This window comes from Macaca nemestrina, chromosome 2 (assembly GCF_043159975.1).
Source record: "Macaca nemestrina isolate mMacNem1 chromosome 2, mMacNem.hap1, whole genome shotgun sequence".
Classification (NCBI taxonomy): Eukaryota; Metazoa; Chordata; class Mammalia; order Primates; family Cercopithecidae; genus Macaca; species Macaca nemestrina.
Genome location: NC_092126.1, coordinates 96,735,621 through 96,763,048, shown reverse-complemented (window position 1 = coordinate 96,763,048; position 27,428 = coordinate 96,735,621). Strand labels below are relative to the sequence as shown.

Genomic DNA, 27,428 nt, shown 5'->3' with positions numbered 1-27,428 from the left:
ATTTATACAATCAATATGGGCCAGGCGTGGTGGCTCATGCCTGTAATCCCAGCACTTTGGGAGGCCAAGGCAGGCAGGGTGCTTGAGCTCAGGAGTTCAAGACCAGCCTGGCCAACATGGCGAAACTCTGTCTCTACAAAATATACAACAATCAGCTCAGCATGGTGGCGTGCACCTGTAATCACAGCTACCTGGGAGGCTGAAGCATGAGAATTGCTTGAACCCGGGAAGTGGAGGTTGCAATGAGTTGAGATCATGCCACTGCACTCCAGCCTGGGTGACAGAGTGATACTCTGTCTCAAAAAAAACAAAAACAAAAACAAAAACATATATATGTGTAACATCATATAAAGATGTAAAGAATAAGGCCAGGCATGGTAGCTCACGCCTGTAATCCTAGCACTTTGGGTAGCCAAGGCAGGCGGATCACCTGAGGTCAGAAGTTTGAGATCAGCCGGGCCAAGATGGTGAAATCCCGTCTCTAGTAAAAATACAAAAAAATTATCCAAGCGTGGTGGTGGGCGCCTGTAATCCCAGCTACTTGGGAGGCTGAGGCAGGAGAATCACTTGAACCCAAGCGGCGGAGGTTGCAGTGAATCCAGAGCGCACCACTGCACTCTAGACTGGGAGACAAAAGTGAAACTCCATCTCAAAAAAAAAAAAAAAAAGGAAAGAATACATCCAAATGATAGAAGCAAATTTCACAATAATATATATAATCATTCCATCTTGGTGAAATAACAGTAACAACAAAACAACTATATAACATTCAAATATGTACAGAAGAAATATGAATGGGAGTTACATCCGAAAGAGTGAGATCATGGGGAACTTTCAACATTAATTAGTCTATCATGTTAGAATACTATATTTACTTCTGTTATATTCTGACATTCATAAAAAGAAGTAACATTTTCATATGCATCTTACCTATAAAAACAAGTTTAGCTGTTTCCAGAGGGGAGCAAAATCAGCTAATATAATTAGTGTGGTAATAATTGGATAGAAGAAGACAATGCCTGCTCAGTGAGACAGTAATCTGAGAGAGTGAACTACTTTTTTTTTTTTTTTTTGAGACAGAGTCTCCCTCTGTCACCCTAGCTGGTGTGCAGTGGCGTGATCTCCGCTGACTGCAAGCTCCGCCTCCTGGGTTCATGACATTCAAGTAGCTGGAACTACAGGCGCCCACCACCACACCCAGCTAATTTTTTGCATTTTTAGTGGAGACGGGGTTTCACCATGTTAGCCCAGGATGGTCTCGATCTCCTGACTTCCGGATCCGCCTGCCTCAGCCTCCCAAAGTGCTGGGATTATAGGAGTGAGCCACCCCACCTGGCCTACAACTACATTTTGACTAAGAGCCAATTCTCAATTATTACTACATTTCCAGGAAATGTTCTAAAGTTAAATCACTTTTTTTCCACTTCAAAAATAAATTTGTATTTCTTTTTTTTTTTTTTTTGAGACAGAGTCTTGCTCTAGCCCAGGCTGGAGTACAGTGGCCGGATCTCAGCTCACTGCAAGCTCCGCCTCCCGGGTTTACGCCATTCTCCTGCCTCAGCCTCCCCAGTAGCTGGGACTACAGGCGCCCGCCACCTCGCCCGGCTAGTTTTTTGTATTTTTTAGTAGAGATGGGGTTTCACCGTGTTAGCCAGGATGGTCTCGATCTCCTGACCTCGTGATCCACCCGCCTCGGCCTCCCAAAGTGCTGGGATTACAGGCTTGAGGCACCGCGCCCGGCATTAAATTTGTATTTCAATTTAGGTTAAATAACTCAAGTGTGCTTACCTAACTTCCACAAGGTCATTTGGTTTATAGCTGGGATGAAGGAAGAACCAAACTTTCTTGACAAAATGATTAATGCTGGGTTCTCTACGGGACCCTCGGACATATACCATCCACTTATGAGTTGACTGGTCATTTTCTTCCCTCTTATCCGGAGGTATATACCTAGAGAAGAAGAAAAAAGAAACCTGAATTATTTTTGTCCTTCAAAAACCTAACAAAATAATTAACTCCTACTTAAACTTAAAAACAAGGTTAAAATTCCTGCAATATTTAACAGCTACATCACCTAAACAAAATGAGTCTTTGCAAGTTAATCATTTTGTTTTTCTTTCTTTCTAAAACATAGTTGGGGTTGGATGCAGTGGCTGGTCCACACTACAATGCCAGCACTTCGGGAGGCTGAGACGGGAGGATTGCTCGAGGTAAGGAGTCAGAGATCAGCCTGGGCAACATAGCAAGACCCCATCCCCACGTTTAGCTATTTCCAGAGGGGAGCAAAATCAGCTAATATAATTAGTGTGGTAACAATTGAATAGAAGAAGACAATGCCTGCTCAGTGAGACAGTAATCTCCAAGAGTGAACTACAACTATAACTACAATCCTCCCACCTAAAATTTTAAACTCAGCTGGGCATGGTGGCCCACACCTGTAGTCCCGGCTAGCTGGGAGGCTGATGAGGTGGGAGCACTGCCTGAGTCCAGGAGTTTGAGGCTGCAGTGAGCTACAATCACATCACTATACTTCAGTCTGGGTGACAGAGCAAGACCCTACCTCAAAAAATTACAATAAAATTAATGAACTAAAACAAAATAATAAAATAAATAAAACATGAATTTGGTTTAAGGGACATTCTGTTAAAAGTTTGTGTTGTTCTGCTTATTTGGTGTGCAATTTTTAAAAAAAGGCAAACTTGTTTTTCCTGCCAAATAAATACATAAGGTGGAAATAAACTGGCATATTTTTATTCCTAGGTTAGGGAACCTCTAGCCTTCGGGTTGATTTCATTCAGGTTTCAGGATGTTACAGCTTTGGGCCTTTCTGTTGACTCTCATGGTTGCCAAGAAGATTGCACCTAGTTTCCTGCCCTCTGAAAGCCAAAACATGACATTTCCCTTAAGTCATGATGATGGTAAAACTAGTATCTCTAGCACTCCCCTTTATGGGCCCTGTCTTTATTTCGGTATGAGACCCCCTTCTTAGATTCGTGTAGAAAATATGGTCAGGCCGTCTAAATGCTCATTTATGCTTAGTGCTAATCCTTCATAATAAGGGGGGGCCAAGTTGCCTAGCCTAGCTCTTGAGGAGTGTTCTTGACCGATCTTGGCCCTTTACTCTTCCAGCCTATGAAAGTCATGAACCCTGTTGGGATTTTAACCGGAATATCTACAGATCGATTTGGGGAGAGATGGCATCTTTACAAGACAGGTTGGCCCAGAAAAAGCCAGGTCTGGAAATTCAGGCAGACCCACTAGGCCACAAGAAAACTGGGGGTAAACAATCATTTCATCTAAATTTTTAAATGTATTGGCATAAAGAAGTTAATAGTTTCTTATCTCTTTAAATAGTACGGCATCTGTAGTTATGTCTTCTTTTCTATTTCTAATATTATTTGTGCCTTCTCTTTTTTGAGTAATTTTAAAAATTAATTTCGCCAGGTTTGTGTATGTTATGTTTATTTTTTCCTTTCATAAATATATCAATGTATTTGTCAATCAAATATTTACTAAATATACACTGTAAAGTACAAAGCCAGACAAGGCCAGGCGTGGTGGCTCACGCCTGTAATCTCAGCATTTCTGGAGGCCAAGTCGGGTAGATCACCCAAGTTCATGAGTTCAAGACTAGCCTGATCAATGAGAATAATCAATGAAACCCCATCTCTACTAAGAATACAAAATTATCCCGGTGTGGTGGTGCATGCCTGTAATCCCAACTACTTGGGAGGCTGAAGTAGGAGAATCGCTTGAACCCCAAAGGTGGAGGGTATAGTGACCTGAGATCACACCATTGCACTCCAGCCCAGGCAACAAGAGTGAAATTCTGTCTCGAAAAAACAAAACAAAACCATACAAGACATAGTTTCTACCCTAAAGAGATTGCAGTCTGATTTGAGAAAAATATATGAAAATAGAAAATGGCCATATAATATGATAAAAATCACAAAGAGAGCGCATAGAAGGAATATGCCTAATGAGGGGGGGATCAGCAAATAAAACTTCATGAGAAAATTAGTTTAAACTGCTACCAATTAGAATCCTAACCACTGTAATAAATTTTCCTCCATCAAATTAATTTAATCCCTTCCATCTATTTACATTAGGGTCAAATATTTACTTAACATTTTCACATTTTTGGAGGATTTATAACGTACTTATCTACCCCTAGACACTTGGCAAAAATGATGAAGCTGCTCCAAGACAGCCTGAGATCATACTGTTCAAATACATGGCTCTGGAGCTTGGAGGAATTCTGCCTTTAAGATCTGCTCAGGAACCTTTTGTTACGAACTAAAAACATTTCAGTTTGGGCAACCAAATCAACATTTTCCGGAATTCGCTAAGGCCCCTAAAGACAGAACTGGTTCAGAGTAGTCAAGAGTTCTTCCAAATTTACACACATTGACACAATTGGTGAAATATATTTGTGTAAGAGCTCATGTCTTCGAAATTTTTACCAAGCCCTATTTTATTCTCAGGGAAATAATGGCAGACACACTAACGCAGAGACTCCGATCTCTGGACCTTGGTTCACTTTTGAAGCAACAAAGCTTGAAAAAACATTCCCTGAGGTCTCTTCCTACTGTAACACCAGGATAATAAGAGTATTATGCCCAAGTATAAACATAAATGGGTGACTGAAAAGACTTATCTACTTTATTCTCATGTCTCAATGACTTGTTAGATACAAACCTCTCTGGTTTGCCTTAGAGTCACAAAAAAAGACCTGAAGTAAGGTTTCGAAGAACAACAACAAAAAGTCAAAGAAAGCCATCATACTTACATCCTTCCATTTCAAAACAAAACAAAAGAACAGGAAATAGGTTTTCCAGGGAGAAGAATCTGGTTTCAGCTTTGGATGTGCCAATCACAAGTAAATGGCTGATATGGTTTGGCTGTGTCTCCACCCAAATTTCATCTTGAATTGTAGCTTGCAGAATTCCCACACGTCCTGGGAGGGACCCAGTGGGAGGTAACCGAATCATGGGGACGAGTCTTTCCCATGCTGTTCTCGTGATAATAAATAAGTCTCACAAGATCTGATGGTTTTAAAAGGGGTAGTTCTACACAAGCTCTCTTGCCCGCCTCCACTTAAGACATGACTTTGCTTCTCCCTTGCCTTCCGCCATGACTGTGAGGCCTCTCTAGCCATGTGGCACTGTGACTCAATTAAACCTCTTTCCTTTATAAATTACCCGGTCTTGGGTATGTCTTTATTAGCAGTGTGAAAACAAACTAATACAATGGCTAATGCAGGAATGTAAATGTTGAGACAAAATGAAGATTTGAACATTCGAGTTGAGGGCAATATCTGAGGATTTACCATTCTCTACTGGCTTTCAAATACCTAACGATTAGCGTATTTTAAAAACTACACAAGCAAGTGTAGGGGTTATTATACTGCCTCTTCTCTAGCAATATTTTGGAACAAACATCCTCCCCTTATTTATCCTTTGTGGATATTTGTGGATATTGTGCAAGGCAAGGCAGAATGGCACAATATAGAGGCAGTACAAAGAAAATAATATCCAAATGAAAAATAAGAGACCTAGGTCCCCTGATCCTGTGGCTATTTGTATAAAAAGAGTAATAAAAGGATTAAAAAAAAAAAAAAAAAAGGCCAGGTGCGGTGGCTCACACCTGTAATTCCAGCACTTTGAGAGGCCAAGGTGTGCAGATCACCTGAGTTCAGGAGTTCGAGACCAGCCTGACCAACACGGAGAAACCCCGTCTCTACTAAAAATACAAAATTAGCCAGGCGAGGTGGTACACGCCTGTAATCCCAGCTACTTGGAGGCTGATGGAGGAGAATCGCTTGAACCTGGGAGGCGGAGGTTGCGGTGAGCCGAGATCATACCATTGCATTCCAGCCTGGACAACAAGAGCAAAACTCCATCTCAAAAAAAGGAAAAGAAAAGAAAAATAGGAGACCTAGATTCAAATTCTGACTTTGCTCATTAATGAGCAAAATTACCCTAATAAAGTCTCTAGGCTGGGCGCGGTGGCTCACGCCTGTAATCCCAGCACTTTGGGAGGTTGAGGCGGGCAGACCATGAGGTCAGGAGATCAAGACCATCCTGGCTAACACGGTGAAACCCCGTCTCTACTAAAAATGCAAAAAAATTAGCCGGGTGTGGCGGCGGGCGCCTGTAGTCCCAGCTACTTGGGAGGCTGAGGCAGGAGAATGGCTTGAACCTGGGAGGCAGAGCTTGCAGTGAGTCAAGACCGCGCCACTGCACTCCAGCCTGGGCGACTGAGTGAGACCCCATCTAAAAAAAAAAAAGTCTCTAGACTGTGGTTTATTTTTTAAACAACTAAAGGCTTGGGAATCCCTGAGGCCTCTTCCTCCTATAATACTATAATAAGAGTATTAATGCCAAAGTATTAACATAAATGGACAAATAAAAATAAATTCAACTGATACTCACTTGGACACATTGCCCACTACTATTGTTTTCTTTACAAAAAGTCGCGAAGTCTCATCTGTGAGATCAGCATTCCGCTGTTCTGTTTTATGGGCGCCAGTAACACTAGAAGCATCCTGAAAAAAATCATAATCAACATCCATTCTCATTTTGAACAATTTTCAATAGGACAGAAATCACAACATCATAAAAACTATAAATGGAATAACTAAGTTTTTTTTAATTTACAAAATTTTCTGGCTTCGTGGCACCTCTCAAAGCATTAAAACAATTTACTACAAAAGCTGCCTTAATTTATACAAAGTTTATATACTGTAACTCCCGGTGTGTTTTCAATAGTTACATACATCTGCTTTGGATATGCAAATAGGATTTGGAAGGATACACAAAAAACTGTTACACTGGTTACTTCTGGGAAACAGGAATAGAAAGAGAGAAAGGGGTCAATGGAATTTACCTTCTTTTTAACCTTTTGTAATACTCAAAAATGTTCAATGAGAAGTAAGTGCCTGGTACGTAGTAAATGCTAAATGCTTGTTATATAAATACATACAGAAATGACCATGTATTGTATAAAACATGTTAAGTTTCTATGACCATTATGCCCTAAATTCTCTTTTTTTTTTGAGACGGAGTCTCACTCTGTCACCCAGGTTGGAATGGTGCGATCTCGGCTCAGCGCAACCTCCGTCTCCTGGGTTCAAGCGATTCTCCTGCCTCAGCCTCTCAAGTAGCTGGGATTACAGGTGCCCACCACTAAGCCCAGGTAATTTTTGTATTTTTAGTAGAAACAGAGTTTCACCATGTTAGTCAGGCTGGTCTCGAACTCCTGACCTCAGGTGATCTGCCTGCCTTGACTTAGCAAAGTGCTGGGATTACAGGCGTGAGCCACCATGCCCAGCCTCCTAAATTCTTTTTAACTAAAAAAAAGAAAAACAGGGCCGGGCGTGGTGGCTCAAGCCTGTAATCCCAGCACTTTGGGAGGCCGAGATGGGCGGATCACGAGGTCAGGAGATCGAGACCATCCTGGCTAACTCGGTGAAACCCCGTCTCTACTAAAAAATACAAAAAACTAGCTGGGCGAGGTGGCAGGCGCCTGTAGTCCCAGCTACTCGGGAGGCTGAGGCAGGAGAATGGCGTAAACCCGGGAGGCGGAGCTTGCAGTGAGCTGAGATCCGGCCACTGCACTCCAGCCTGGGTGACAGAGCGAGACTCCGTCTCAAAAAAAAAAAAAAACAAAAAAAAAAAAAACAGAAAAACACATGTAATATTTGCTCAGGAATAATACAAATAGTGAAGAGTTCTGGTAAGGTAAATCCAAATAGTGAAGAGTTCTGATTTTGGGGGTGGTAGCCTCACGAATGAACTTTTCGATTCTTTTTTACTTTTCTGTATTTAACAATTTTGAAAAATGAACACATACAAATTTATAATCAGAAAAATAAATGCAAACTTTTTTTTTTATCAAAAATAAATCAAATTCTTGATGTCTAAGTATGTGGAAAGTAACTTGGAAATTTTCTCTATCACAGAACACCTGGCTAAGAAAAATCACTGCTCTAATCCAATAATGACTCTACAGCCAAAAATTTCATCAAGAAGTTCAGAGTAGCTTGAGATGGGAGCTCAAATTGCAAACTGGCAGGATCAAAGAGCAGTGTTTTTCAATTCTCTTTGTTTGTCAAACTTCCTCCATCTACTAAAGCATCTTAGAATATAAAGTCTCACAGGAAACTGTTGAAGAACGACAGCTCTCGAGAGAATAAACATGACAGAGTGGAAAGACCTTGAGCAAGAGCACAATTGCCAAGCTGGAAGATTTCTTTCACACCTATGTAAACAGCATCCAAGAGCTGTGCTGTGCACAGAATCCCCAGGCTGTAAAATCAGAAACATTAAGGTTTAAGTCAGGCACGGTAACTCATGCCTGTAATCTCAGCACTTTGGAAAGCCGAGGCAGGCGGATCACAGGGTCAGGAGATCGAGATCAGTCTGGCCAACACGGTGAAACCCTGTATCTACTAAAAATACAAAAAATTAGCCAGGCATGGTAGCACATGTCTGTAATCCCAACTACTTGGGAGGCTGAGACAGGAAAATCGCTTGAACCTGGGAGGCAGAGGTGGCAGTGAGCTGAGACTGCGCCACTGCACTCCAGCCTGGGTGATAAAGCAAGACTCCGTCTCAGAAAAAAAGAGAAACACTTAGGTTTAATTCTCAGTTCTGACACTTTTGAGCAAATAAAACCTCATCAAGATTTGGTATCCCCATTATAAAAGGAAAACAAACCTATTTCCTAAGATTCCTGTGACAGTTCAGTGAGATAACAAGCACGTATTTTAGTAAATACTAGTTCCCTTCTCCTGTGGCTCCCTCCCACATCCACCCAACTACATACTCTTCCAGTATTTCGGCTTGGTCTCTGCTCCATGTTGTTTGAGAGTCTCTCCTCTATATCCATATTGCTGTTATTATCTTTGTCAGATAAGAAGTCATTGTGCTGAGATAAAGAATCACTTTCTGAATGATTGGCTGATGGTGTTTCTGCTCTCTGATTGGCAGGAGATGATGACCTAGATGGTGATTCCAAAAATTTCTTGATAGCAGGATGATTAAAAACCATTGTATCACATGTCTTTGATCCCTACAAAAAAATGAAAGCAAGCAAATAAATTTTTAATCAAATCCATCAAAAGCAGGCAAAAATCTGATGTCTCCAAAACCTTATCTATTACAGGATCATGCTTAAAACCTTTCAAAATCTCCCACATTCATAAAATGATATCCCAACCCCTTAACACGGCCTAAACCAACAAAACAAAAATTAGAATGATAATAATTATGTAAAGCTTCTAACACTAACAGCTAGAGATGTAGGTTCTTCCGGAGGTAAATAAGAAATAATACATATTAACATAGAAAATAAAATCTGACTTTAAAAGTCTCACGTTGCTTTACACAAACATATCAACTGCTCTAAATAAAATATCCCTGAAAGAAATATAAAAATAAAAAGCTGTATATATAAAATGGTCCCCACACAGGAGTAAAATGTATTAGAGAATATTTTTGAATGACTGATACTGATGTATAAAGTTTGCCTTCAGTTCGGTACAGACATCTATGGAATTTTTCTGTGTCTTAGTTACTTGAATACAAAATAAAGTGTATTCTGTTACAATGTGATAACACTATAGTCATGTTCCTAGGAAGTCTAGCTTTTAAAAACTGTGTTATTAAACTAATGGTTTCAGTGAGAAAAAAGGAAGCAGAAGCTAGTGTTTCAAAGCAACAAAGTTCTTGAATTTCAATTATAAAGGTTCTTCAGAGCTATAAATATGTTTTGCCACTGAAAACTAAAAATAATTAAATGGTCGATCACGAGACAAAAGCATACCTAAATATCTTTGAATAAATCCTAATCAGAACATAAGAGGATAAAATCAGCGTATTTCTAGACTATCAAATAGCACAGATCAGAAATGCTAACAATTCAAAGACAGAATCGTTGCTCATGTAATCAAGTTAAGGTGAAGTCAGTGAAGTCCTCCTCGCTTATAAGAGGGAAACTTGGACAGAGACACGCAGAGAAGACACACAGAGGGAAAACAGCCACATCATGACAGAGGCAGAAATTACAGCAGGGAAATACTAAGCATTGGCAGCAACCTTCAGAAGCTAGGAAGAGGCAAGGAAAGATTCTTCCCCGGAGCCTTCGGAGGGAGCACTGCCCTGTTGACACCTTGATTTCGGACTTCTAGACTTCAGAATAGTGAGATAATATACCCGTCCTTTTACATCACGAAGCTTATGGTAGGTAATTTGTTATGGTAGCCCTAGGAAAATGAATACGATTCTAACATGCATCTTGGAAACTGTGCTACACTAAAAGCACCTGTCTACCATTTACAATTCAACTCAAATAATGCTTTAGTTTCTACAAGACAGCATCAGGAACAGCACGAATACCAGGTGCCCCTAGAGCACCAAGGGTAACATGAAGGCCTGAACAGGACAAGCACCATTTACTGTTAGCCTCCAGCCCTTCCCTGGTTCCCAGGGAGCCAGCACTGCTCCAGAGGTGATTCAGCGGAGACTAATTCTAGCTGAAAACACTTAGGAAAAAGAAAGTAAAAAGAGAAAAAAAAAAAACAAATGAAAGTTATGCTGAAATTATCAAAATATCAAATAGGAAGACATACTCCTATTTCAGGTCAATCCTAACCCCTATGCCTGAATTCAGACAGATTACTAGGATAAAGGAGCAGATACTTTTCATTTACATGTCAAAAACTAAACTGGAAAAAAACATTCCTTTACAATTGGAATTATCTAGTGGTGATCACATTAACCAAGTGGTCAAACTTAGTATCACCAGCAGGACAACCTGGAACTAGGTGCCTATGCTAGAATATCGAGTACACAGCATCACTATGAAGTATTCTTGCCAGAAATATTTAACCCAAATCTATTAATAACCAAGCCTTTAGACCTGACTTCCAGTTTACAAGAAAATAGAGAGGATGAAAAAGTAATCCAAGGAAATAATAAATCCAAAATCTGAGATATTCATAAATGGCCTGGCCTCTTCGAAAAGTCAGTATCATGGACGTAAAAAGGTAGGAGGACCATTTTAAATCTTAAAAAACTAGAGAAACAAAGCTGCAGTACTAGCTACTCAGGAGGCTGAGGCAGGAGGACTGCTTGAGCCCAGAAGTTGGAGGCTGCAGTGAAGCTATGATCGTGCTTGCGAACAGCCACTGCACTCCAGCCTAGCAACAGAGCGATACCCCTATCTCTTTAAAAAAAAAAAAAAAAGAAAAGAAAAGAAAAGAAAAAGTAGAACTCAGGGCTCATTAAACAAGGTAAATCTGAAACTAAAAATTGCCATTGCCATTCACTAGACTAAAAGGTCAAAGAAAATTCAATCTATTTATAAATTACTCCAAAGTGGACCACAATCAAGTGAGGAGGCACTAGGGCCAGTTGCAACAAGGTCTCAATACTAACAATTAGGAGGAGAAGAATTAAGTAAAAAGGAAAGGCCAGGTGCAGTGGCTCACGCCTGTGATCCCAGCACTTTGGGAGGCCGAGGCAGGCGGATCACGTGAAGTCAGCAGTTTGAGACCAGCCTGACCAACAAGGAGAAACCCGTCTCTACTAAAGTACAAAAAAATTAGCCAGGTATGGTGGAGCATGCCTGTAATGCCAGCTACTCGGGAGGCTGAGGCAGGAGAATCACTTGAACCTGGGAGGTGGAGGTTGCGATGAGCCAACATCATGCCATTGCACTCTAGCCTGGGCAACAAGAACGAAACTCCGCCTCAAAAAAACAAACAAATAAAAAAAAAATGGAAAAAATATTACTTAGGATTATTGACAATGTGGAAAGTCATGACGAAGGACTATGGCTGAACACAATGATTGATAAGTCTATGTATAGTCTATGTATATTCCCAGGAAGTAGGCTAGGCTTCTTGGATTCTGAAGGTCAATGTAACAAATGTTTCAGGTCAGGCACGGTGGTTCGTGCTTGTAATCCCAGCACTCTGGGAGGCTGAGGTGGGTGGATCACCTGAGGTCAGGAGTTCAAAAATAGCCTGGTCAATATGGCGAAACCTCATCTCTACTAAAAATACAAAAATGAGCTAGGCATGGTAGCACACACCTGTAATCCCAGCTACTCGGGAGGCTGAGGCAGGAGAATTGCCTGAACCCAGGAGGCAGAGGTTGCAGTGAGCCAAAATCACACCACTGCACTCCAGCCGGGGTGACACAGCAAGACTCATCTCAAAACAAACAAACAAACAAACAAACAAACAAAAAGAAATGTTTCAGATGCAAGGGATTCCATATCGACATAACTTCCCCTCAGACAACAAATATGAGTGGCTGGAAAGAGGAATGCTTACCTCAGAAACTTTTAGAAGACCTGCAGAAGCATAGTAGTTTGCTACAATGCAGGCACGCAGTTTATCCATCATCCTTCTTGCTTCGATCAGTCGCTAAAAACAAATGTTAACTCATTACTTTAAAAAATGGCAATTACAAAAGAGATGTACAAACAATTCACAAAATAAGAAATGTGAATGACTGAAGAAAAAAGCTCAACTTCTCAACTTCTCTAACAATCAAAAGAAAAACAAATAAAAGTGACCTTTTCCATCCATCAGATTCGCAAAGATTTAAAAGAAAGACAAGTGTTGCAATGAATATGTACATTTATATGTGTATATTCACTGAAAAAAATCCACAAAGACGTGAGCACAAGAGCAAAGAGGGATTATCTTTTTTTCAAAAACTTTATTTTTAATTGTTGTGGGGACGCAGTGTACATGTTTATGGGATATGTGAGATATTTTGATAGAGGCATATGATAAATAATCACATCAAGGTAAATGGGATACTCATTACCTCAAGCATTTATCCTTTGTGTTACAAACAATCCAATTTTACTCTTTTAATTATTTTTAAATGTACAATAAGTTATTGTTGACTGTAGTCACCCTGCTGTGCTATCAGAAGATTATCTTTTTGAATGGAATTCCAGGTAATATTTTTTCAATCCTTTCTGCAATTGCATTATTTAAAAAATAGCATTTTTCTCTCCCCAAAACAAGAAAGCTATTTAAAATGCCGGGCGCGGTGGCTCACGCCTGTAATCCCAGCACTTTGGGAGGCCGAGGCGGGCGGATCACAAGGTCAGGAGATCGAGACCACGGTGAAACCCCGTTTCTACTAAAAATACAAAAAATTAGCCGGGCGCGGTGGCGGGCGCCTGTAGTCCCAGCTACTCAGGAGGCTGAGGCAGGAGAATGGCGTGAACCCGGGAGGCGGAGCTTGCAGTGAGCCGAGATTGCGCCACTGCACTCCAGCCTGGGCGACAGAGCGAGACTCTGTCTCAAAAAAAAAAAAAAAAGAAAGCTATTTAAAAAAAGCAAAGAGGATAAAGCAAACTATGACTCCATCTCAACAGATTATTTTTCAATCATGTATAAATTTTTTTCAAAATAGCTTTGGTGTTTTTTTTCAATTTATCATCATTATACCTGGTCAATGACTTCAATTTCATGTTCCTTATTCTTCATTTCAAGAGCAAACTGTTCCTTGATAATAGTCTCAATCTTCTGCACAGCAGCATCTCGAGCTGTACAAAGAACATAAAATACATCCAAGGCCTAATTAATCAGTGACTGCCTTTACATCAGCAAGCAACAAAAGAAATCCAAGAAATAGTAACTCTAAAGTGGAGAAACCTAGTGGACATCACCTTAACCAAGTGATGAAAAACTGAAACCACTAATATTGGTATAAAGTGATCTCGTGTACTTTCTGGTATTATGCCCTAAAAAGAGCACATCATTCTGTGGTATTCCTGCCAAAAATGCTGAATCTACTCACAAGGAAAGATTAGACAAACTCAAACTGAAAGACATTCTATAAAAATTATTGGCCTATGCTATTTAAATATTAAAGACAAGAAAGACAAGGAAAGGGTTGAGGAGACTGGGAGAGACTAAAGAGATATGACAATTAAATGCCCTGTATGACCTGGACTGGATCCTGGGGGGAGGGAAATAGCTATAAAATACAATACTGGGGACCGGGCATGGTGGCTCGCACCTGTAATCCCAATATTCTGGGAGTGCCGGATGGGTGGATCACCTGAGGTCAGGAGTTTGAGACCAGCCTGGACAACATGGTGAAACCCAGTCTCTACCAAAAATACAAAAATTATCCGGGTGTGGTGGTGTGCACCTGTAAGCCCAGCTACTCGGGAGGCTGAGGCAGGACAATCGCTTGAACTTGGGAGGTAGAGGTTGCAGTGAGCCGAGATCACGCCACTGCACTCCAGCCTGGGTGATACAGCAAAAAAAAAAAAAAAAAAAAAAAGACATAAACAAAACAAAATAACATATGCAAAGAGAGGCATCCTACCAAATCTACTTTGAGAAAAATTCTGGTGGGAAAAAAGGTGAGCATTAGACACCAAGAAAAAGAATAGCATATTGTCACTCAGTAGCAGACAAAAAACTGCCCCTGCTTGAATGGGGGTATTTTGGAACTTACATTCAATTTAAACTGAAATTACGATGTTATTAAAACAATCACTTTTCCCTATTCTTGTTTTTATTTTAAAAAGTTATGCCATGTGAAGCTCTTGGGTAATGAATTCAGTTACATAATACTTTACGATGTTATTAAAACAATCACTTTTCCCTATTCTTGTTTTTATTTTAAAAAGTTATGCCATGTGAAGCTCTTGGGTAATGAATTCAGTTACATAATACTTTGACAGTTATTTGGCTTGTTACTGAAAGGAAATGGTATTTCCCCTAAAATTACAGCTGAATGAGGGGGGGAAATTGCAGGGAAATGTTTTCATTATTTGGGATTGGATTTAACAATTTTCCTTCTAGATAGACCTTTTGGGAATATGTAGGACTTCACTGCTCTTACAGAAATAGGAATTTTCTTCACCACTTCCACTCTACAGATCCTATGTGGAACTGCAACATCTGAGCTATAACTTTTTGATGCCTTCTTTACCCTGATAAAAGTATTAACTTAGGTAGATTACTTAAATAAACATTAATGAAGTTCGGTAATAATCTTTTAAAAATGTAAATTTAGCAATATTTTTTAGCTTGCTTAAAGACATTCTGAGGAACAACAGACACCCGGTTGATGATTTGCTCTTCAACTACTTATATGATGTTAGGTAAGTAATCTGATGTCTCTGAATCTTAATTTACCCACTGTCAGCTAAGTACAGGGGTTGAACTGGATAGATGTTTCCTAATCTTCCACCATTCATATGCCTTCAAGATACCTGCCACACCTGAGAACCATATGACACATTTAATTAACACAATTAAGCATTTAAAAATAATTTTAGCTTTATCCTTGTAGCTATGAAACTACAAGTCTGATGAATCATTTTTTTCTATACACATTAAAATGTTGCCTACTAAAATTAAAAACCATGTACCACCTATGACCATCTCACAATTATAGCACACCTTTATACCTATCATAGACTTTATGATTACACCTAACATACAATGATCGCTAAAACTAACAGCTTGTCTCGCTTTCACTGTCTACTTGATCATGTTCCTGCCAGATCTTCTTCCACTTTTTATGGCACACATGGTGTATTACTATTAAACAGACCCCTTAGCTAATCTCTCTCATAAACCCCTTCAAATTACACACAACAGTGGAAATTCATTTCATTCTAGTTCCTATAAGTCTGCTAGCAGAGGCATATGTCAATAAAGAAATAATTTCCTAAGGCAGGTTAATTTCTACCTGAATTCTCAATTGCTTTATGCCGCTTGTTTGGAAGGGCCACAGATACATCCTCGTAATCAGGGTCGGTTTCTTTGATGGTTCGCTTGATTCCAGACATGATGACATTCGGTTCTTCACTGTGAAGCAATAATAAATTAATAATTTTTAATTATTAAGTTAAATAGTTGGGTTGTTAATAAGTAATACTGTATACCAGTACTTACGAATGTTTGTGCATATACAAAATAAATAAATAAATATTACATAATACTGGTACTTGCAACTCTGTGTGTATGTGTATATACACGCATATACATATTTCTTTTAAGACCAAAAGCATAATTTTAAAAGTTTCCACCAAAAAAAAAAATCATAATCATCTGTTAACAAGCATCGGTTTCCCCTTCAAGAGAAAATCCTTGAACAAAGTAGCACATTGTTTAGACTTTTCAAAAGGAGCCTGGCTTTCACAGAAGAGCCCTCATAAAGAAAAAAAAGGAACCAGACTTCGATGAAAACATGGTTAGCCCACACAGTGTCTTAGAATTCACTAAGCATTTAGCATATTAGAAGACATAAGCAACACAGTTAAAGGCTCAATAAATAACTGATTACACAAATCCTTTCTCTGGTACTTAGCAAGTGTCATTATTACTGATCATTATTAAAATAAACACAAATCTATAGACTTATATTAAACTAATTAACAAGTCTGCAATATGGTAAACAAGTCCTAGGTATACAAGTCTTTGAATAAAACAATCTCATTTAAAAAAAAAAATCCCATAAATCCTCTAGACTTTCATTGTCCCAGTACATTAGCCACTAGCCTTATGGGGCTATTTAAATTAAAATTTTAAAAAATTTAAAATTCTGGGCCAGGCGTGGTGGCTCATGCCTGTAATCCCAGCACTTTGAGAAGCAGAAGTGGGTGGATCACGATGACAGGAGTTCGAGACCTGCCTGGCCAATATGGTGAAACCCCGCCTCTACTAAAACTATAAAAATTAGCCAGGCGTAGTGGTGGGCGCCTGTAGTTCCAGCTACTCGGGAGCTGAGGCAGGAGACTGCTCGAACCCCGGAGGCAGCAGTTGCAGTGAGCCGAGATTGTGCCACTGCAGTCCAGTCTGGGCGACAGAGCAAGACTCCATCTCAAAAAAATAAGTGCTCGAGAGTCACCGTGGCTAGTAGCAACTACATTGTTCAGTGTAGATACAAAACATTCACATCACTGCACAAGTTTACTGGATAGTGCTCCTCTTGCAAAATGCTTCATTAAGCACTGATACATATTTCATGAGTCAGTTTCAGAAATATCATCCAGACCAGTGCTGTCCAATAAAAATATAACATGAGCCATATACAGAATTTAAATTTTCTAGCAGCCAGATTTCTGACTGACTGACTGAATGACTGATTGATTTGAGACGTAGTCTCACTCTATTGCCCAGGCTGAAGTGCAATGGTGCAATCTCACTCACAGCAACCTCTGCCTACCGGGTTCAAGCAATTCTCCTGCCTCAGCCTCCTGAGTAGCTAAGATTACAGGCATGCACCACCACACCCAGCTAATTTTTGTAATTTCTGTACAGACAAGGTTTCACCTTGCTGGCCAGGCTAGTCTCAAACTCCTGACCTCATGATCCGCCTGCCTTGGCCTCCCAAAGTTCTGGGATTACAGGTGTGAGCCACCGCACCCAGCCGCAGCCACATTTGAAAAAGTAAAGTGAAATGGGTGAAACTAATTTTAACAATACATTTTACCTAACTGATATATCCAAAATATTATCATCCCAACAATATAATTGATATAAATAAATCAGCAATGAGATTTTACGTTCTTATATTTTTACCAAGTTGTTAAAATCTAGTGTGCATTTTACACCTACAGGACATCTTAATTTGTATTAATGACCAGGCATGGTGGCTCACGCCTGTAATCCCAGCATGTTAGGAAGCTGAGGCAGGCAGATCATTTAGGTCAGGAGTTCCAGACCAACCTGGCCAACATGGTGAAACCCTATCTCTACTAAAAATACAAAAATTTGCTGGATGTGGTGGCGGGCTCCTGTAATCCCAGCTACTCAGCAGGCTGAGGCAGGAGAATCGCTTGAACCGGGGAGGCATAGGGTGCAGTGAGCTGAGATCACGCCACTGCACTCCGGCCTGGGCAATAAGACTGAAACTCTCTCTCTCAAAAAAAAATTATATTAGTATTAGCCATAATCCTAAGGCTCAATAACTACTTGTGGCTGATGGCTCCCTTTCTTCGCAGCCTGGACCTATTGATTACGATAAGGAAACAGGTTCAGGGTAGTTAGATCTTCCCTTACAGTGTTAATCTATGAAAGAGACCAGAATAGCTCTCTGATTTCCAAACCTCTGCTCTACCACTAAGGTAGATTACCTAGCCAAAGGCAGAATTACTGAGGTAACAGCATGTTTTAAAATAAAATTAGGCTGGGTGCGGTAACTCATGCCTGTAATCCCAGCACTCTAGGAGGCTCAGGCAGGTGGATCACTGTAGGTCAGGAGTTCGAGACCAAGCTGGCCAACATGGTGAAACCTCGTCTCTACTAAAAATACAAAAACAAAAACAGACGGACATGGTGGCTCGTGCTGGTAATCCCAGCTACGCAGGAGGCTGAGGCATGAGAATCGTTTGAACCCAGGAGGCAGAGGCTGCAGTGAGCCGAGATCATGCCATTGCATTCCAGTATGGGTGACAAAGCAAGACTCCACCTCAAAACAACAACAACAAAAACAACAACAAAAAACACATACACACACAATTTAAAAGTCCCTCAGCCCTTAGTCCAGTTCTTTCACCCATCTCAGAAACAGACTCACTTGATTCAGCTAGGAGAGTGGCTCACTATGTAATGTTACACATGGAAGTCCCACATCTGAGAGAAAACTTTTCCTACAGCTGTTATATGGTGTAATATCATTAACCCTAAAAATAGTCTAAAACCCCCCAGCATTTCTAAACATCTTGAATCAAGCCATTTAATGTTTGTTCATATTCATCTGTTACCTGCTATAATTCAGAATATAAATGAATATTTTTGGACAGACCCAGAACCCAACTATTATGTTCTATGTTTAAAGCTTTTAAAAAGTAAAAGTAAGGTCTTCTTGTTTCTTCAGCCTTCTCCATTTGGTCTGCAATTAATTTTAGACAGCCTCAGAAAATCTCGGGCTGTTACATAAAGAAGACAACCTTAAAAAATTAAATAAACTTAATTTATTCTTCCTTACTGCAGATAGGAATCTAAAAACACTTAATTACACATAAACCTAGAATCAGAGCTGGATATAGCCCAGTAGATACCTAAACTCATCCTTGCACCATCCTATTTCCTCAGTGGGCACCTGTCTTCCACAGTTTGCCAAGAGTCTTATGAGATTATCTACAAATATGAGTCCCAGATCAGCATCATCTTCACTTATCCATTTTACAGACTTCATAGTCTGTATATTCTTATCCCACCTCCCAAGTAATCTCAAGAATAATGGTGGCTCCCACTAAAATGGCTGGGGATCCTTGAGGTTATTTTTATTTTATCCTCACTTAAGGGACTTAAAAAACAAAACAAAACAAAACAAAACTTCTCTTTGACTTTTGCTGTAAAACTGGAAGATGAGGAAGAGAAAAGAGAGGAATCTGGGGGGGGGGGTGGACAGAAAGGAAGAAACCAACAATGAGTTCATTTGTGCTGCCAAGATAATTCATTTTTCATGCAGCCTTTAGAATAAAGCTTTTCTTGTCACATGTGGGCATATATCTGAGCTTCTGATAAACACGTTTAAGAGGATTTAGCTCTGTACTGGGCATTTCAAAATAATCCAGGTCTGCTCTGTCACACAAGAACAACACTGTGTAATGTGTACATGTCACATGCAAGTAAATACTAGCTAGCTAAGACTAGGCACATCTGCTGAGGCATGCTCTCATGCTGATCTAAAACATAAGTGAACGGAATGTGTAACAAATGACCAATGATAATATTGCCTTCTGGACTCTTCTCGTCTGACTTGCAGATTTTATGAAAAGGAAACATGAGCAGTTGTTAGATATGGTCAATTCAACTTTGAAACAAAATGTCCAGCTAATCCTCTTTAGGTTCTGAATCAGCTGAAACTGAAAATACTGAGATGGTACTATGAACTGTTTGGAAAAAAATCTGTTACCATATACAATTTGACTGTGAGAAAGAATTTTCTCTATACTCTGAGACAAAAACTGAACAAGGAAATAAATGTAATGCTGGGACTAAAATAAGACTACCGTCATCCATTTCTCCAATTTAAAGTTTTTATCTCATCAAAGCCTCATTACAAAAAGTAAATGTGGGCAAGATGCTGATGCTCAGGCCTGCAATCTCAGCACTTTGGGAGGAAACGGGTGGATCACTTGAGGTTAGGAGTTTGAAACCCGCCTGGCCAACATGGTGAAATCCCGTCTCTACTAAAAACACAAAAATTAGCCGGCTATGGTAGTGCATGGCTATAGCCCCAGCTACTCTGGAGGCTGAGGCACAAGAATCACCTGAACCTGCAAGGAGGCAGAGGTTGCAGTGAGCCGAGATCACGCCACTGTACACCAGCCTGGGAGGCAGAGGCTTTGTCTCATAAAAAGAGTAAATGCTGTCAATTTAAATATAGAACATAAATGATTGTTTCCATAAAGAGCACAAGAAAACAAAGCTTTATAGAAGTAAATGCTATCAATTAAAATATATCTTATCCATTCAAATAACATAACCAAGTCTGAGTTTTTGACAAAGGTTAGAAACCAAAAAGAAAACCAAACTTTTTTTTTTTTTTTTTGAGACAGAGCCTCACTTCTGTCGCCCAGTCTGGAGTGCAATGGCACGATCTTGGCTCACTGCAACCTCCACCCACCTGGGTTCAAGTGATTCTCCTGCCTCAGCCTCCCGAGTAGCTGGGATGACAGGTGCATGCCACCACGCCCAGCTAATTTTTTGTATTTTTAGTAGAGACGGGGTTTCTCCATGTTGGTCAGGCTGGTCTCGAACTCCTGACCTCAGGTGATCTGCCTGCCTCGGCCTCCCAAAGTGCTGGGATTATAGGCGCATGAGCCACTGTGCCTGGCCTAAACTTTACTTCAAGCTATTCTCCTGCCTCAGGTGTCTGAGTAGCTAGGACTACTGGTGTGTGTCACCACTCTCGGCTAATTTTTTTTTATTTTTAGAAGAGACGAGGTTTCACTATGTTAGCCAGGTTGGTCTCGAACCTCTGACCTTGTGATCCACTCGCCTCGGCTTCCCAATGTGCTGGGATTACAGGTGTGAGCCACCACACCCAGCCAAAAGAAATTTTTTTAGAGACAGAGTCTCACTCTGCCATCCAGACTGGAGTACAGTGGCACAAGCATAGCTCAATGCAACCTAGGACTCCTGGGCTCAAGTGATTTTCCTGTCTCAGCCTCTCAAGTAGCTGGGACTACAGGTGTGTGCCCATACTTACTAATCTTTTTTTGAAGAGATGGGGGTCTCACTATGTTGCCCAGGGTGGTCTTGAACTCCTAGCCTCAAGAGATCCTCTGGCCTTGGCCTTCCAAAGTGCTGAGATTTGTAAGCCACCACCCCTGGCCCCACACAAAATATTTAATGTTTTATACTTTTTAAAAAACCCCAAGAGAAAAATAATTTTGAAAAGAAAATTGTATGATAAAAACCATAAAGATGATGTTAAGGTAGTGACTGGAAACTCGAGGTCTTAGCTCTCGAGTCAGGGAAGATGTAGAACCCTAGAAGCCAGTCCTAGAACTCTACCCTTCTGTTTTGCAAACACATCATTTAAGATGTGGCCAACAACATGGTGAAATCCTGTCTCTACTAAAAATACAAAGATTTGCTGGACATGGTGGCATGTGCCTGTAGTCCCAGCTACTCAGGAGGCTGAGTCAGGAGAATTGTTTGAACCCAGGAGGCAGAGGTTGCAGTGAGCCGAGATCATGCCACTGCACTCCAGCCTGGTGACAAAGCAAGACTCCATCTCATTAAAAAAAAAAAAAAAAAAAAAAAAAAAAAGCAGCCAATTCTTGAGAAAGGAGTAAAATACGATAAATTAGACACTTGAAAGATTTGCTGTATATTATATGAGGTATCTTTCCAATAATTCTATGTGCCTCACATCATTTGAATATCAGAACCACTGAACTTTGGGCTCTCACTCAAGACTTTTCCCATCTGGTTTAAAGGTGGGGAGGGGAGGCTGGGCGCGGTGGCTCACGCCTGTAATCTCAGCACTTTGGGAGGCTGAGATGGGCGGATCACGAGGTCAGGAGTTCAAAACCAGCCTGACCAACATGGTGAAACCCTGTCTCTACTAAAAACATAAAAAAATTAGCTGGGCATGGTGGCATGTGCCTGCAATCCCAGTCACTCAGGGCAGGAGAACTGCTTGAACCCAGGAGGCAGAGGCTGCAGTAATCCGAAATTGTACCACTGTACTCCGACCTGGGTAACAGAGTGAGATTTCGTCTCCAAAAAAAAAAAAAAAAAAGTGGGGAAGGGGAATCGTACGATCATTTTCCATCTGCTTCCATACAGACGGGCATTCCTAAGATGCTGATAATGATTTTATAGTTCCCGGCCCTGTCCTTTCTACAGTCTTAAAATATATTCTCCTTTGTAAACAAGACAACCAGTGTTCCTTTATTAACATCTGAATAAGACTCTACAATCCATTTTCCATTAGCCAATGAGACATTTCAAAAATGTCTCAAAAATCCAAACCAGAAGAATGGACAAACAAATCATGGTATACTCAATTAACTCTTGATGCAGGCAACAACAGAAATGAACCTCAAAATCATTATGGCAAGCCAAAGAAGGCAAACACAAGAGTACAAGCTAAATTATCCCACTTAAGTTCTAAAACAGACAAATTAAACTATAGTGAAAGAAATGAGAACCATAGTTGGGGGTGTGGTGTTGGGGACTGACTGGAAAGAGGAATGAAGGCTTTTTCTGGAGTGATAGAAATATTTTATTCAGGTTGGGTATTCCTTACCCAAATGCCTGGGACCAGAACTCTTTCAGATTTCATACTGTTTTGGATTTTGGAATATTTGCATATACATAATAAGATATCTTTGGGAAGGAACCCAAATCTGAACATGAAATTCATTTATGCTTCACAAATACACAGAGGTGGATACACAGGTGGATACACAGAGCCTGAAGGTAATTTTATACAACATTGTACATAATTCAAAACATAACACAAAGTTTTGAGTATGTTTTAACTGTGACCAGTCACAAGGTCAGGTGTGAAATTTTCCATTGTGGCATCATGTTGGTGCGTAAGAAGTTTCAGATTTTGGAGATTTAAGATTCAGATTTTTGGATTACTGATGCTCCATCTAACCTTTTTTATTTTTTATTTTTTTTTGAGACGGAGTTTCACTCTTGTTGCCCAGGCTGGAGCGCAATGTCGTGATCTCGGCTCATGGCAACCTCCGCCTCCCAGGTTCAAGCGATTCTCCTGCCTCAGCTTCCCGAGTAGTTGGGACTACAGGCACTCGCCACCATGCCTGGCTAATTTTTTCATATTTTTAGTAGAGATGGGGTTTCACTGTGTTAGCCAGCATGGGCTTGATCTCCTGACCTCGTGATCCGCCCGCCCCAGCCTCCCAAAGTGCTGGGATTACAGGCATGAGCCACCATGCCCGGCCATAAATGAAGGATTAACTAAAATATCTGCCAAAATATAAATGCCCACAGGGAACATAACTACTACCTTATATTAGTTTTCATCATTAATCTATGTGTTGATATCGCTACATCTTCAAAGGCCCTTTAGCTAAATGTTTAAAAGAATGTACAAAGTTATTAAACACAGACACATGCAAACAAAAAGACAGTAGGCAAGGCAATATTAATAACAATTCAAGGCAAAAAAACATGATAAAGATGATATTATTTAAAGGCACAATCACAAAAATACATCTTAAACTATACATCCAACAATATAGTATCAAAATACATACATACACACAAACAGAAAAAGGAAAGTTTAAGAAATCACACATCTCTATATAAAATTTAAAAGATTAAGACAACATATAAAAATAGATGATAGGCCGGGCATGATGGCTCACGCTTGTAAACCCAGCACTTTGGGAAGTTGAGGCAGGTGACTCACTTGAGCTCAAGAGTTCAAGAACAGCCTGGGCAACACGGCGAAACCCCGTCTCTACAAACAATACAAAAATTAGTTAGGAGTAGTGGCAAGCGCCTGTACTCCCAGCTACTTGGGCAGCTGAGGTAGGAGGATTGCTTGAGCCCAGGAGATGGAGCCTGCAGTAAGCTGAGATCACGCCATTGCACCTCCAGCCTGGGTGACAGAGCCAGCCCCTGTCTCAAAAAAAACAAACACACACTACAAACAAAAAAGATGATACAGATATGTATCTGGTAGTTAACAAGCCAGATTTAACAAATACACACAACTCTGAACCCAACAGAAAAAAATCTTTTAAAAATATCTATGAAAGTTCATTAAGGTCAGATGCAGTGGCTCATGCCTGTAATCCCAGCATTTTGGGAGTCCGAGGCAGGTGGATCACTTGAGTCCGAGGGAGGCAGTTTGAAACCAGCCTGGCCAATGTGGTAAAACCCCCTCTATACTAAAAATACAAAAATTAGCTGGGCATGGTGGTGGATACCTATAATCCCAGCTACTTGCGAGGCTGAGGCAGGAGAACTGCTTGAACCCAGGAGGTGGAGGCTGCAGTGAGCCAAGATCACGCCACTGCACTCCAGCCTAGGCAACAGAGTGAGACTCTATCTCAAAAAAAAAGTTCATAAAATATAAAGCATATAATAAGATATGAAGAAAGTCTCAATTACTGCAAAATGTAGAAATATTACAGCCACATTCTGATCTTAATAAAAATTTATATTAACTCACCATTATATGGAAAATAAGACACTCTTCTAATAACTCATGACTCAAAGAAGAAATTAAAAGTAAAATAACAAACTATTTAAAAACTAACAATGTTGAGAACACAGTATCTCCAAACCTATGGAAATGTGGTCAAAAGTCACCATCAGAGGAAAATGGCAGACCAGCTTTCACTGCAAATACACATACAAATCCAATCCAGCAGGGTATTCAAAGCATAATGCATCATAACCAGAAAGTTTTATTGCCAGCAACAGAAAAAGAAACAAGCAGAATTAACAAAGGCTAAATCCTAAAACCAAAGATCCAGAATGAAGGTGATTTGTACTACACAAGCCGACTGTTGGAGCTTTAGAAAGCTTTTTTTTTTTTTTTAGATGGAGTCTCACTCTGTTGCCCAGGCTGGATTGCAATGACACAGTATTGGCTCACTGCAACCTCTGCCTCCCAGGTTCAAGTGATTCTCCTGCCTCAGTCTCCTGAGTAGCTGGGACTACAGGCACCTGCCACCACACCTGGCTAATTTTTTTTTTTTTTTTTTTTTTTTTACTAGAGACAGGGTTTCGCCATGTTGGCCAGGCTGGTCTTGAACTCCTGACCTCAGGTGATCCACCTGCTTCAGCCTCCCAAAGTGCTGGGATTATAAGCATGAGCCACCACGCCTGGCCCCTTTAGGTATATTTTAATGAAACTGACTTTCAATAATCCAAATACATATGATCCACTTCATGAATTCTATTTTGAAAACTAAATATGGCAGCAGCTTCACCCCAACACCATCCATGCTTCCCAAAGACTGTTCAATGTACACTCTAAGAATACATATTCATTTTAATATTATACTGAGAAAATCATTAGGCATGCAGAAGCCCTATAAAAAGAACCAAAATGTGTATTTCAATGTCAATTTAAATTTCTCCACTTATTTAAACACTACTCATAACACTGTCACCTCCCATTGATATAAAGAACTGAAAAAATAAAATACACCTGACCGTCTTTCCCAAATTACGCTCATTTTATAACACAAGCAATAAGAAGTTATCCATTAGGTTGGTGCAAAAGTAAAAACCACAACTACTTTTGCACCAACCTATGTTAAAGGAAAGACTCAGACCAAGGGAACTCTAGGAGAGAGAAGATTCTGTTCTGATTCTCGCCAGAGTTAGTACTGACAAAAAAAAAAAAAAAAAAAAAAAAAAAAGGCCGGTCGCGGTGGCTCAAGCCTGTAAACCCAGCACTTTGGGAGGCCGAGATGGGCGGATCACGAGGTCAGGAGATCGAGACCATCCTGGCTAACACGGTGAAACCCCGTCTCTACTAAGAAATACAAAAAATAGCCGGGCGAGGTGGCAGCGCCTGTAGTCCCAGCTACTCGGGAGGCTGAGGCAGGAGAATGGCGTAAACCCGGGAGGCGGAGCTTGCAGTGAGCTGAGATCCGGCCACTGCACTCCAGCCTGGGCGACAGCGCGAGACTCCGTCTCAAAAAAAAAAAAAAAATTGCTATGCTAATTATTCTAAGTCAGGTCTGACACACAAAACCTTTTGAATATGTTCCCATTTGTTGGCTAACATATCACTTTTTCTTTCACTCATCTGGTATCCAAAACAAAAACAGGTCTTTATGTAAAAATAATCACAATTTTATACTGGACCTGAATGGTGAGAAGGACTGATATGATGTGGGACATTTCTAATATGACATGTAAAGAGCTGAGCAAAAGACAGATGAGCTCAAAAACACTGTCTCATTATTTCAGTCTTACATATTTCCAGGTCAAAAACATCAACTTTCCTATAAATAAAACGGCTTTAAGACTACACAATTTGCTAATATGGTCAGCCCCCAGAATCCATTCTGGCCAGCACTCTGTCTACAACCTTGCAAACTAGCACACAGAAGAGTGTAGGATAAAACAGCTCTTCTAAATTATCCATGCCACTGCTTCTATCCATTAATGCACCTGGACAGCTGACTTTAGGTAACTTTTATCATTCCTTTTTTTTTTTTTTTTTGAGACAGTCTTGCTCTGTCACCCAGGCTGGAGTGCAGTGGCGCAATCTCGGCTCACTGCAACCTCTGCCTCCCGGGTGCAAGAAATTCTCCTGTCTCAGTCTCCCGAGTAACTAGGACTACAGGCGCACACCACCACGCCTGGCTAATTGTTTTGTATTTTTAGCAGAGACGGGGTTTCACCATATTGGTCAGGCTGGTCTCAAACTCCTGACCTCTGGTGATCCACCCACCTCAGCCTCCCAAAGTGCTGGGATTACAGGCCTAAGCCACCACGCCCAGCCACTTCTACCATTCCTTTACCCCACCGGTTCAACATACTTTTTCTGGAAGAATGAGGCATGTGGGATGTTTAAGGGTTTTGAGATTTTTAAGGTAAATTCTTTTTTTTTTTAATTTTTTGAGACAGAGTCTCACTGTTGCCCAGGCTGGAGTGCAATGGCACAATCTTGGCTCACTGCAACCTCTGCCTCCCGTGTTCAAGTGATTCTCCAGCCTCAGACTCCCAAGTAGCTGGGATTACAGGCACACACCACCACACCCAGCTAATTTTTGTATTTTTAGTAGAGATGGGGTTTCACCACGTTGACCAGGCTGGTCGCGAACTCTCGACCTCAGATGATCCGCCCGCCTCGGCCTCCCAAAATGCTGGGACTACAGGTATGAGCCACCGCGCCTGGCCTGAAGCAGACTGTTTCCATATCGTCTGTCCTGCGGTAGTTAGGGGGGGAAAAAAGCTTTCA

At 40.6% G+C, this 27,428-nt stretch overlaps 1 protein-coding gene across 15 annotated transcripts in view; it reads right to left on the bottom strand.

Annotated features, from left to right (window-relative positions):
- Window positions 1-27,428, bottom strand: part of LOC105480599 (kelch-like protein 24) — a 176,217-nt gene that overhangs the window by 78,933 nt on the left and 69,856 nt on the right. For all 15 annotated transcript variants that reach the window (XM_071091344.1, XM_071091346.1, XM_071091343.1 and 12 more), the window contains 6 exons: window positions 15,747-15,865; window positions 13,481-13,578; window positions 12,344-12,436; window positions 8,830-9,075; window positions 6,435-6,547; window positions 1,789-1,950 (listed from right to left, as the gene is read on the bottom strand). In XM_071091344.1, the coding sequence (XP_070947445.1) occupies window positions 1,789-1,950; window positions 6,435-6,547; window positions 8,830-9,075; window positions 12,344-12,436; window positions 13,481-13,578; window positions 15,747-15,865 (831 nt within the window). The remainder of the gene's footprint in view (window positions 1-1,788; window positions 1,951-6,434; window positions 6,548-8,829; window positions 9,076-12,343; window positions 12,437-13,480; window positions 13,579-15,746; window positions 15,866-27,428) is intronic.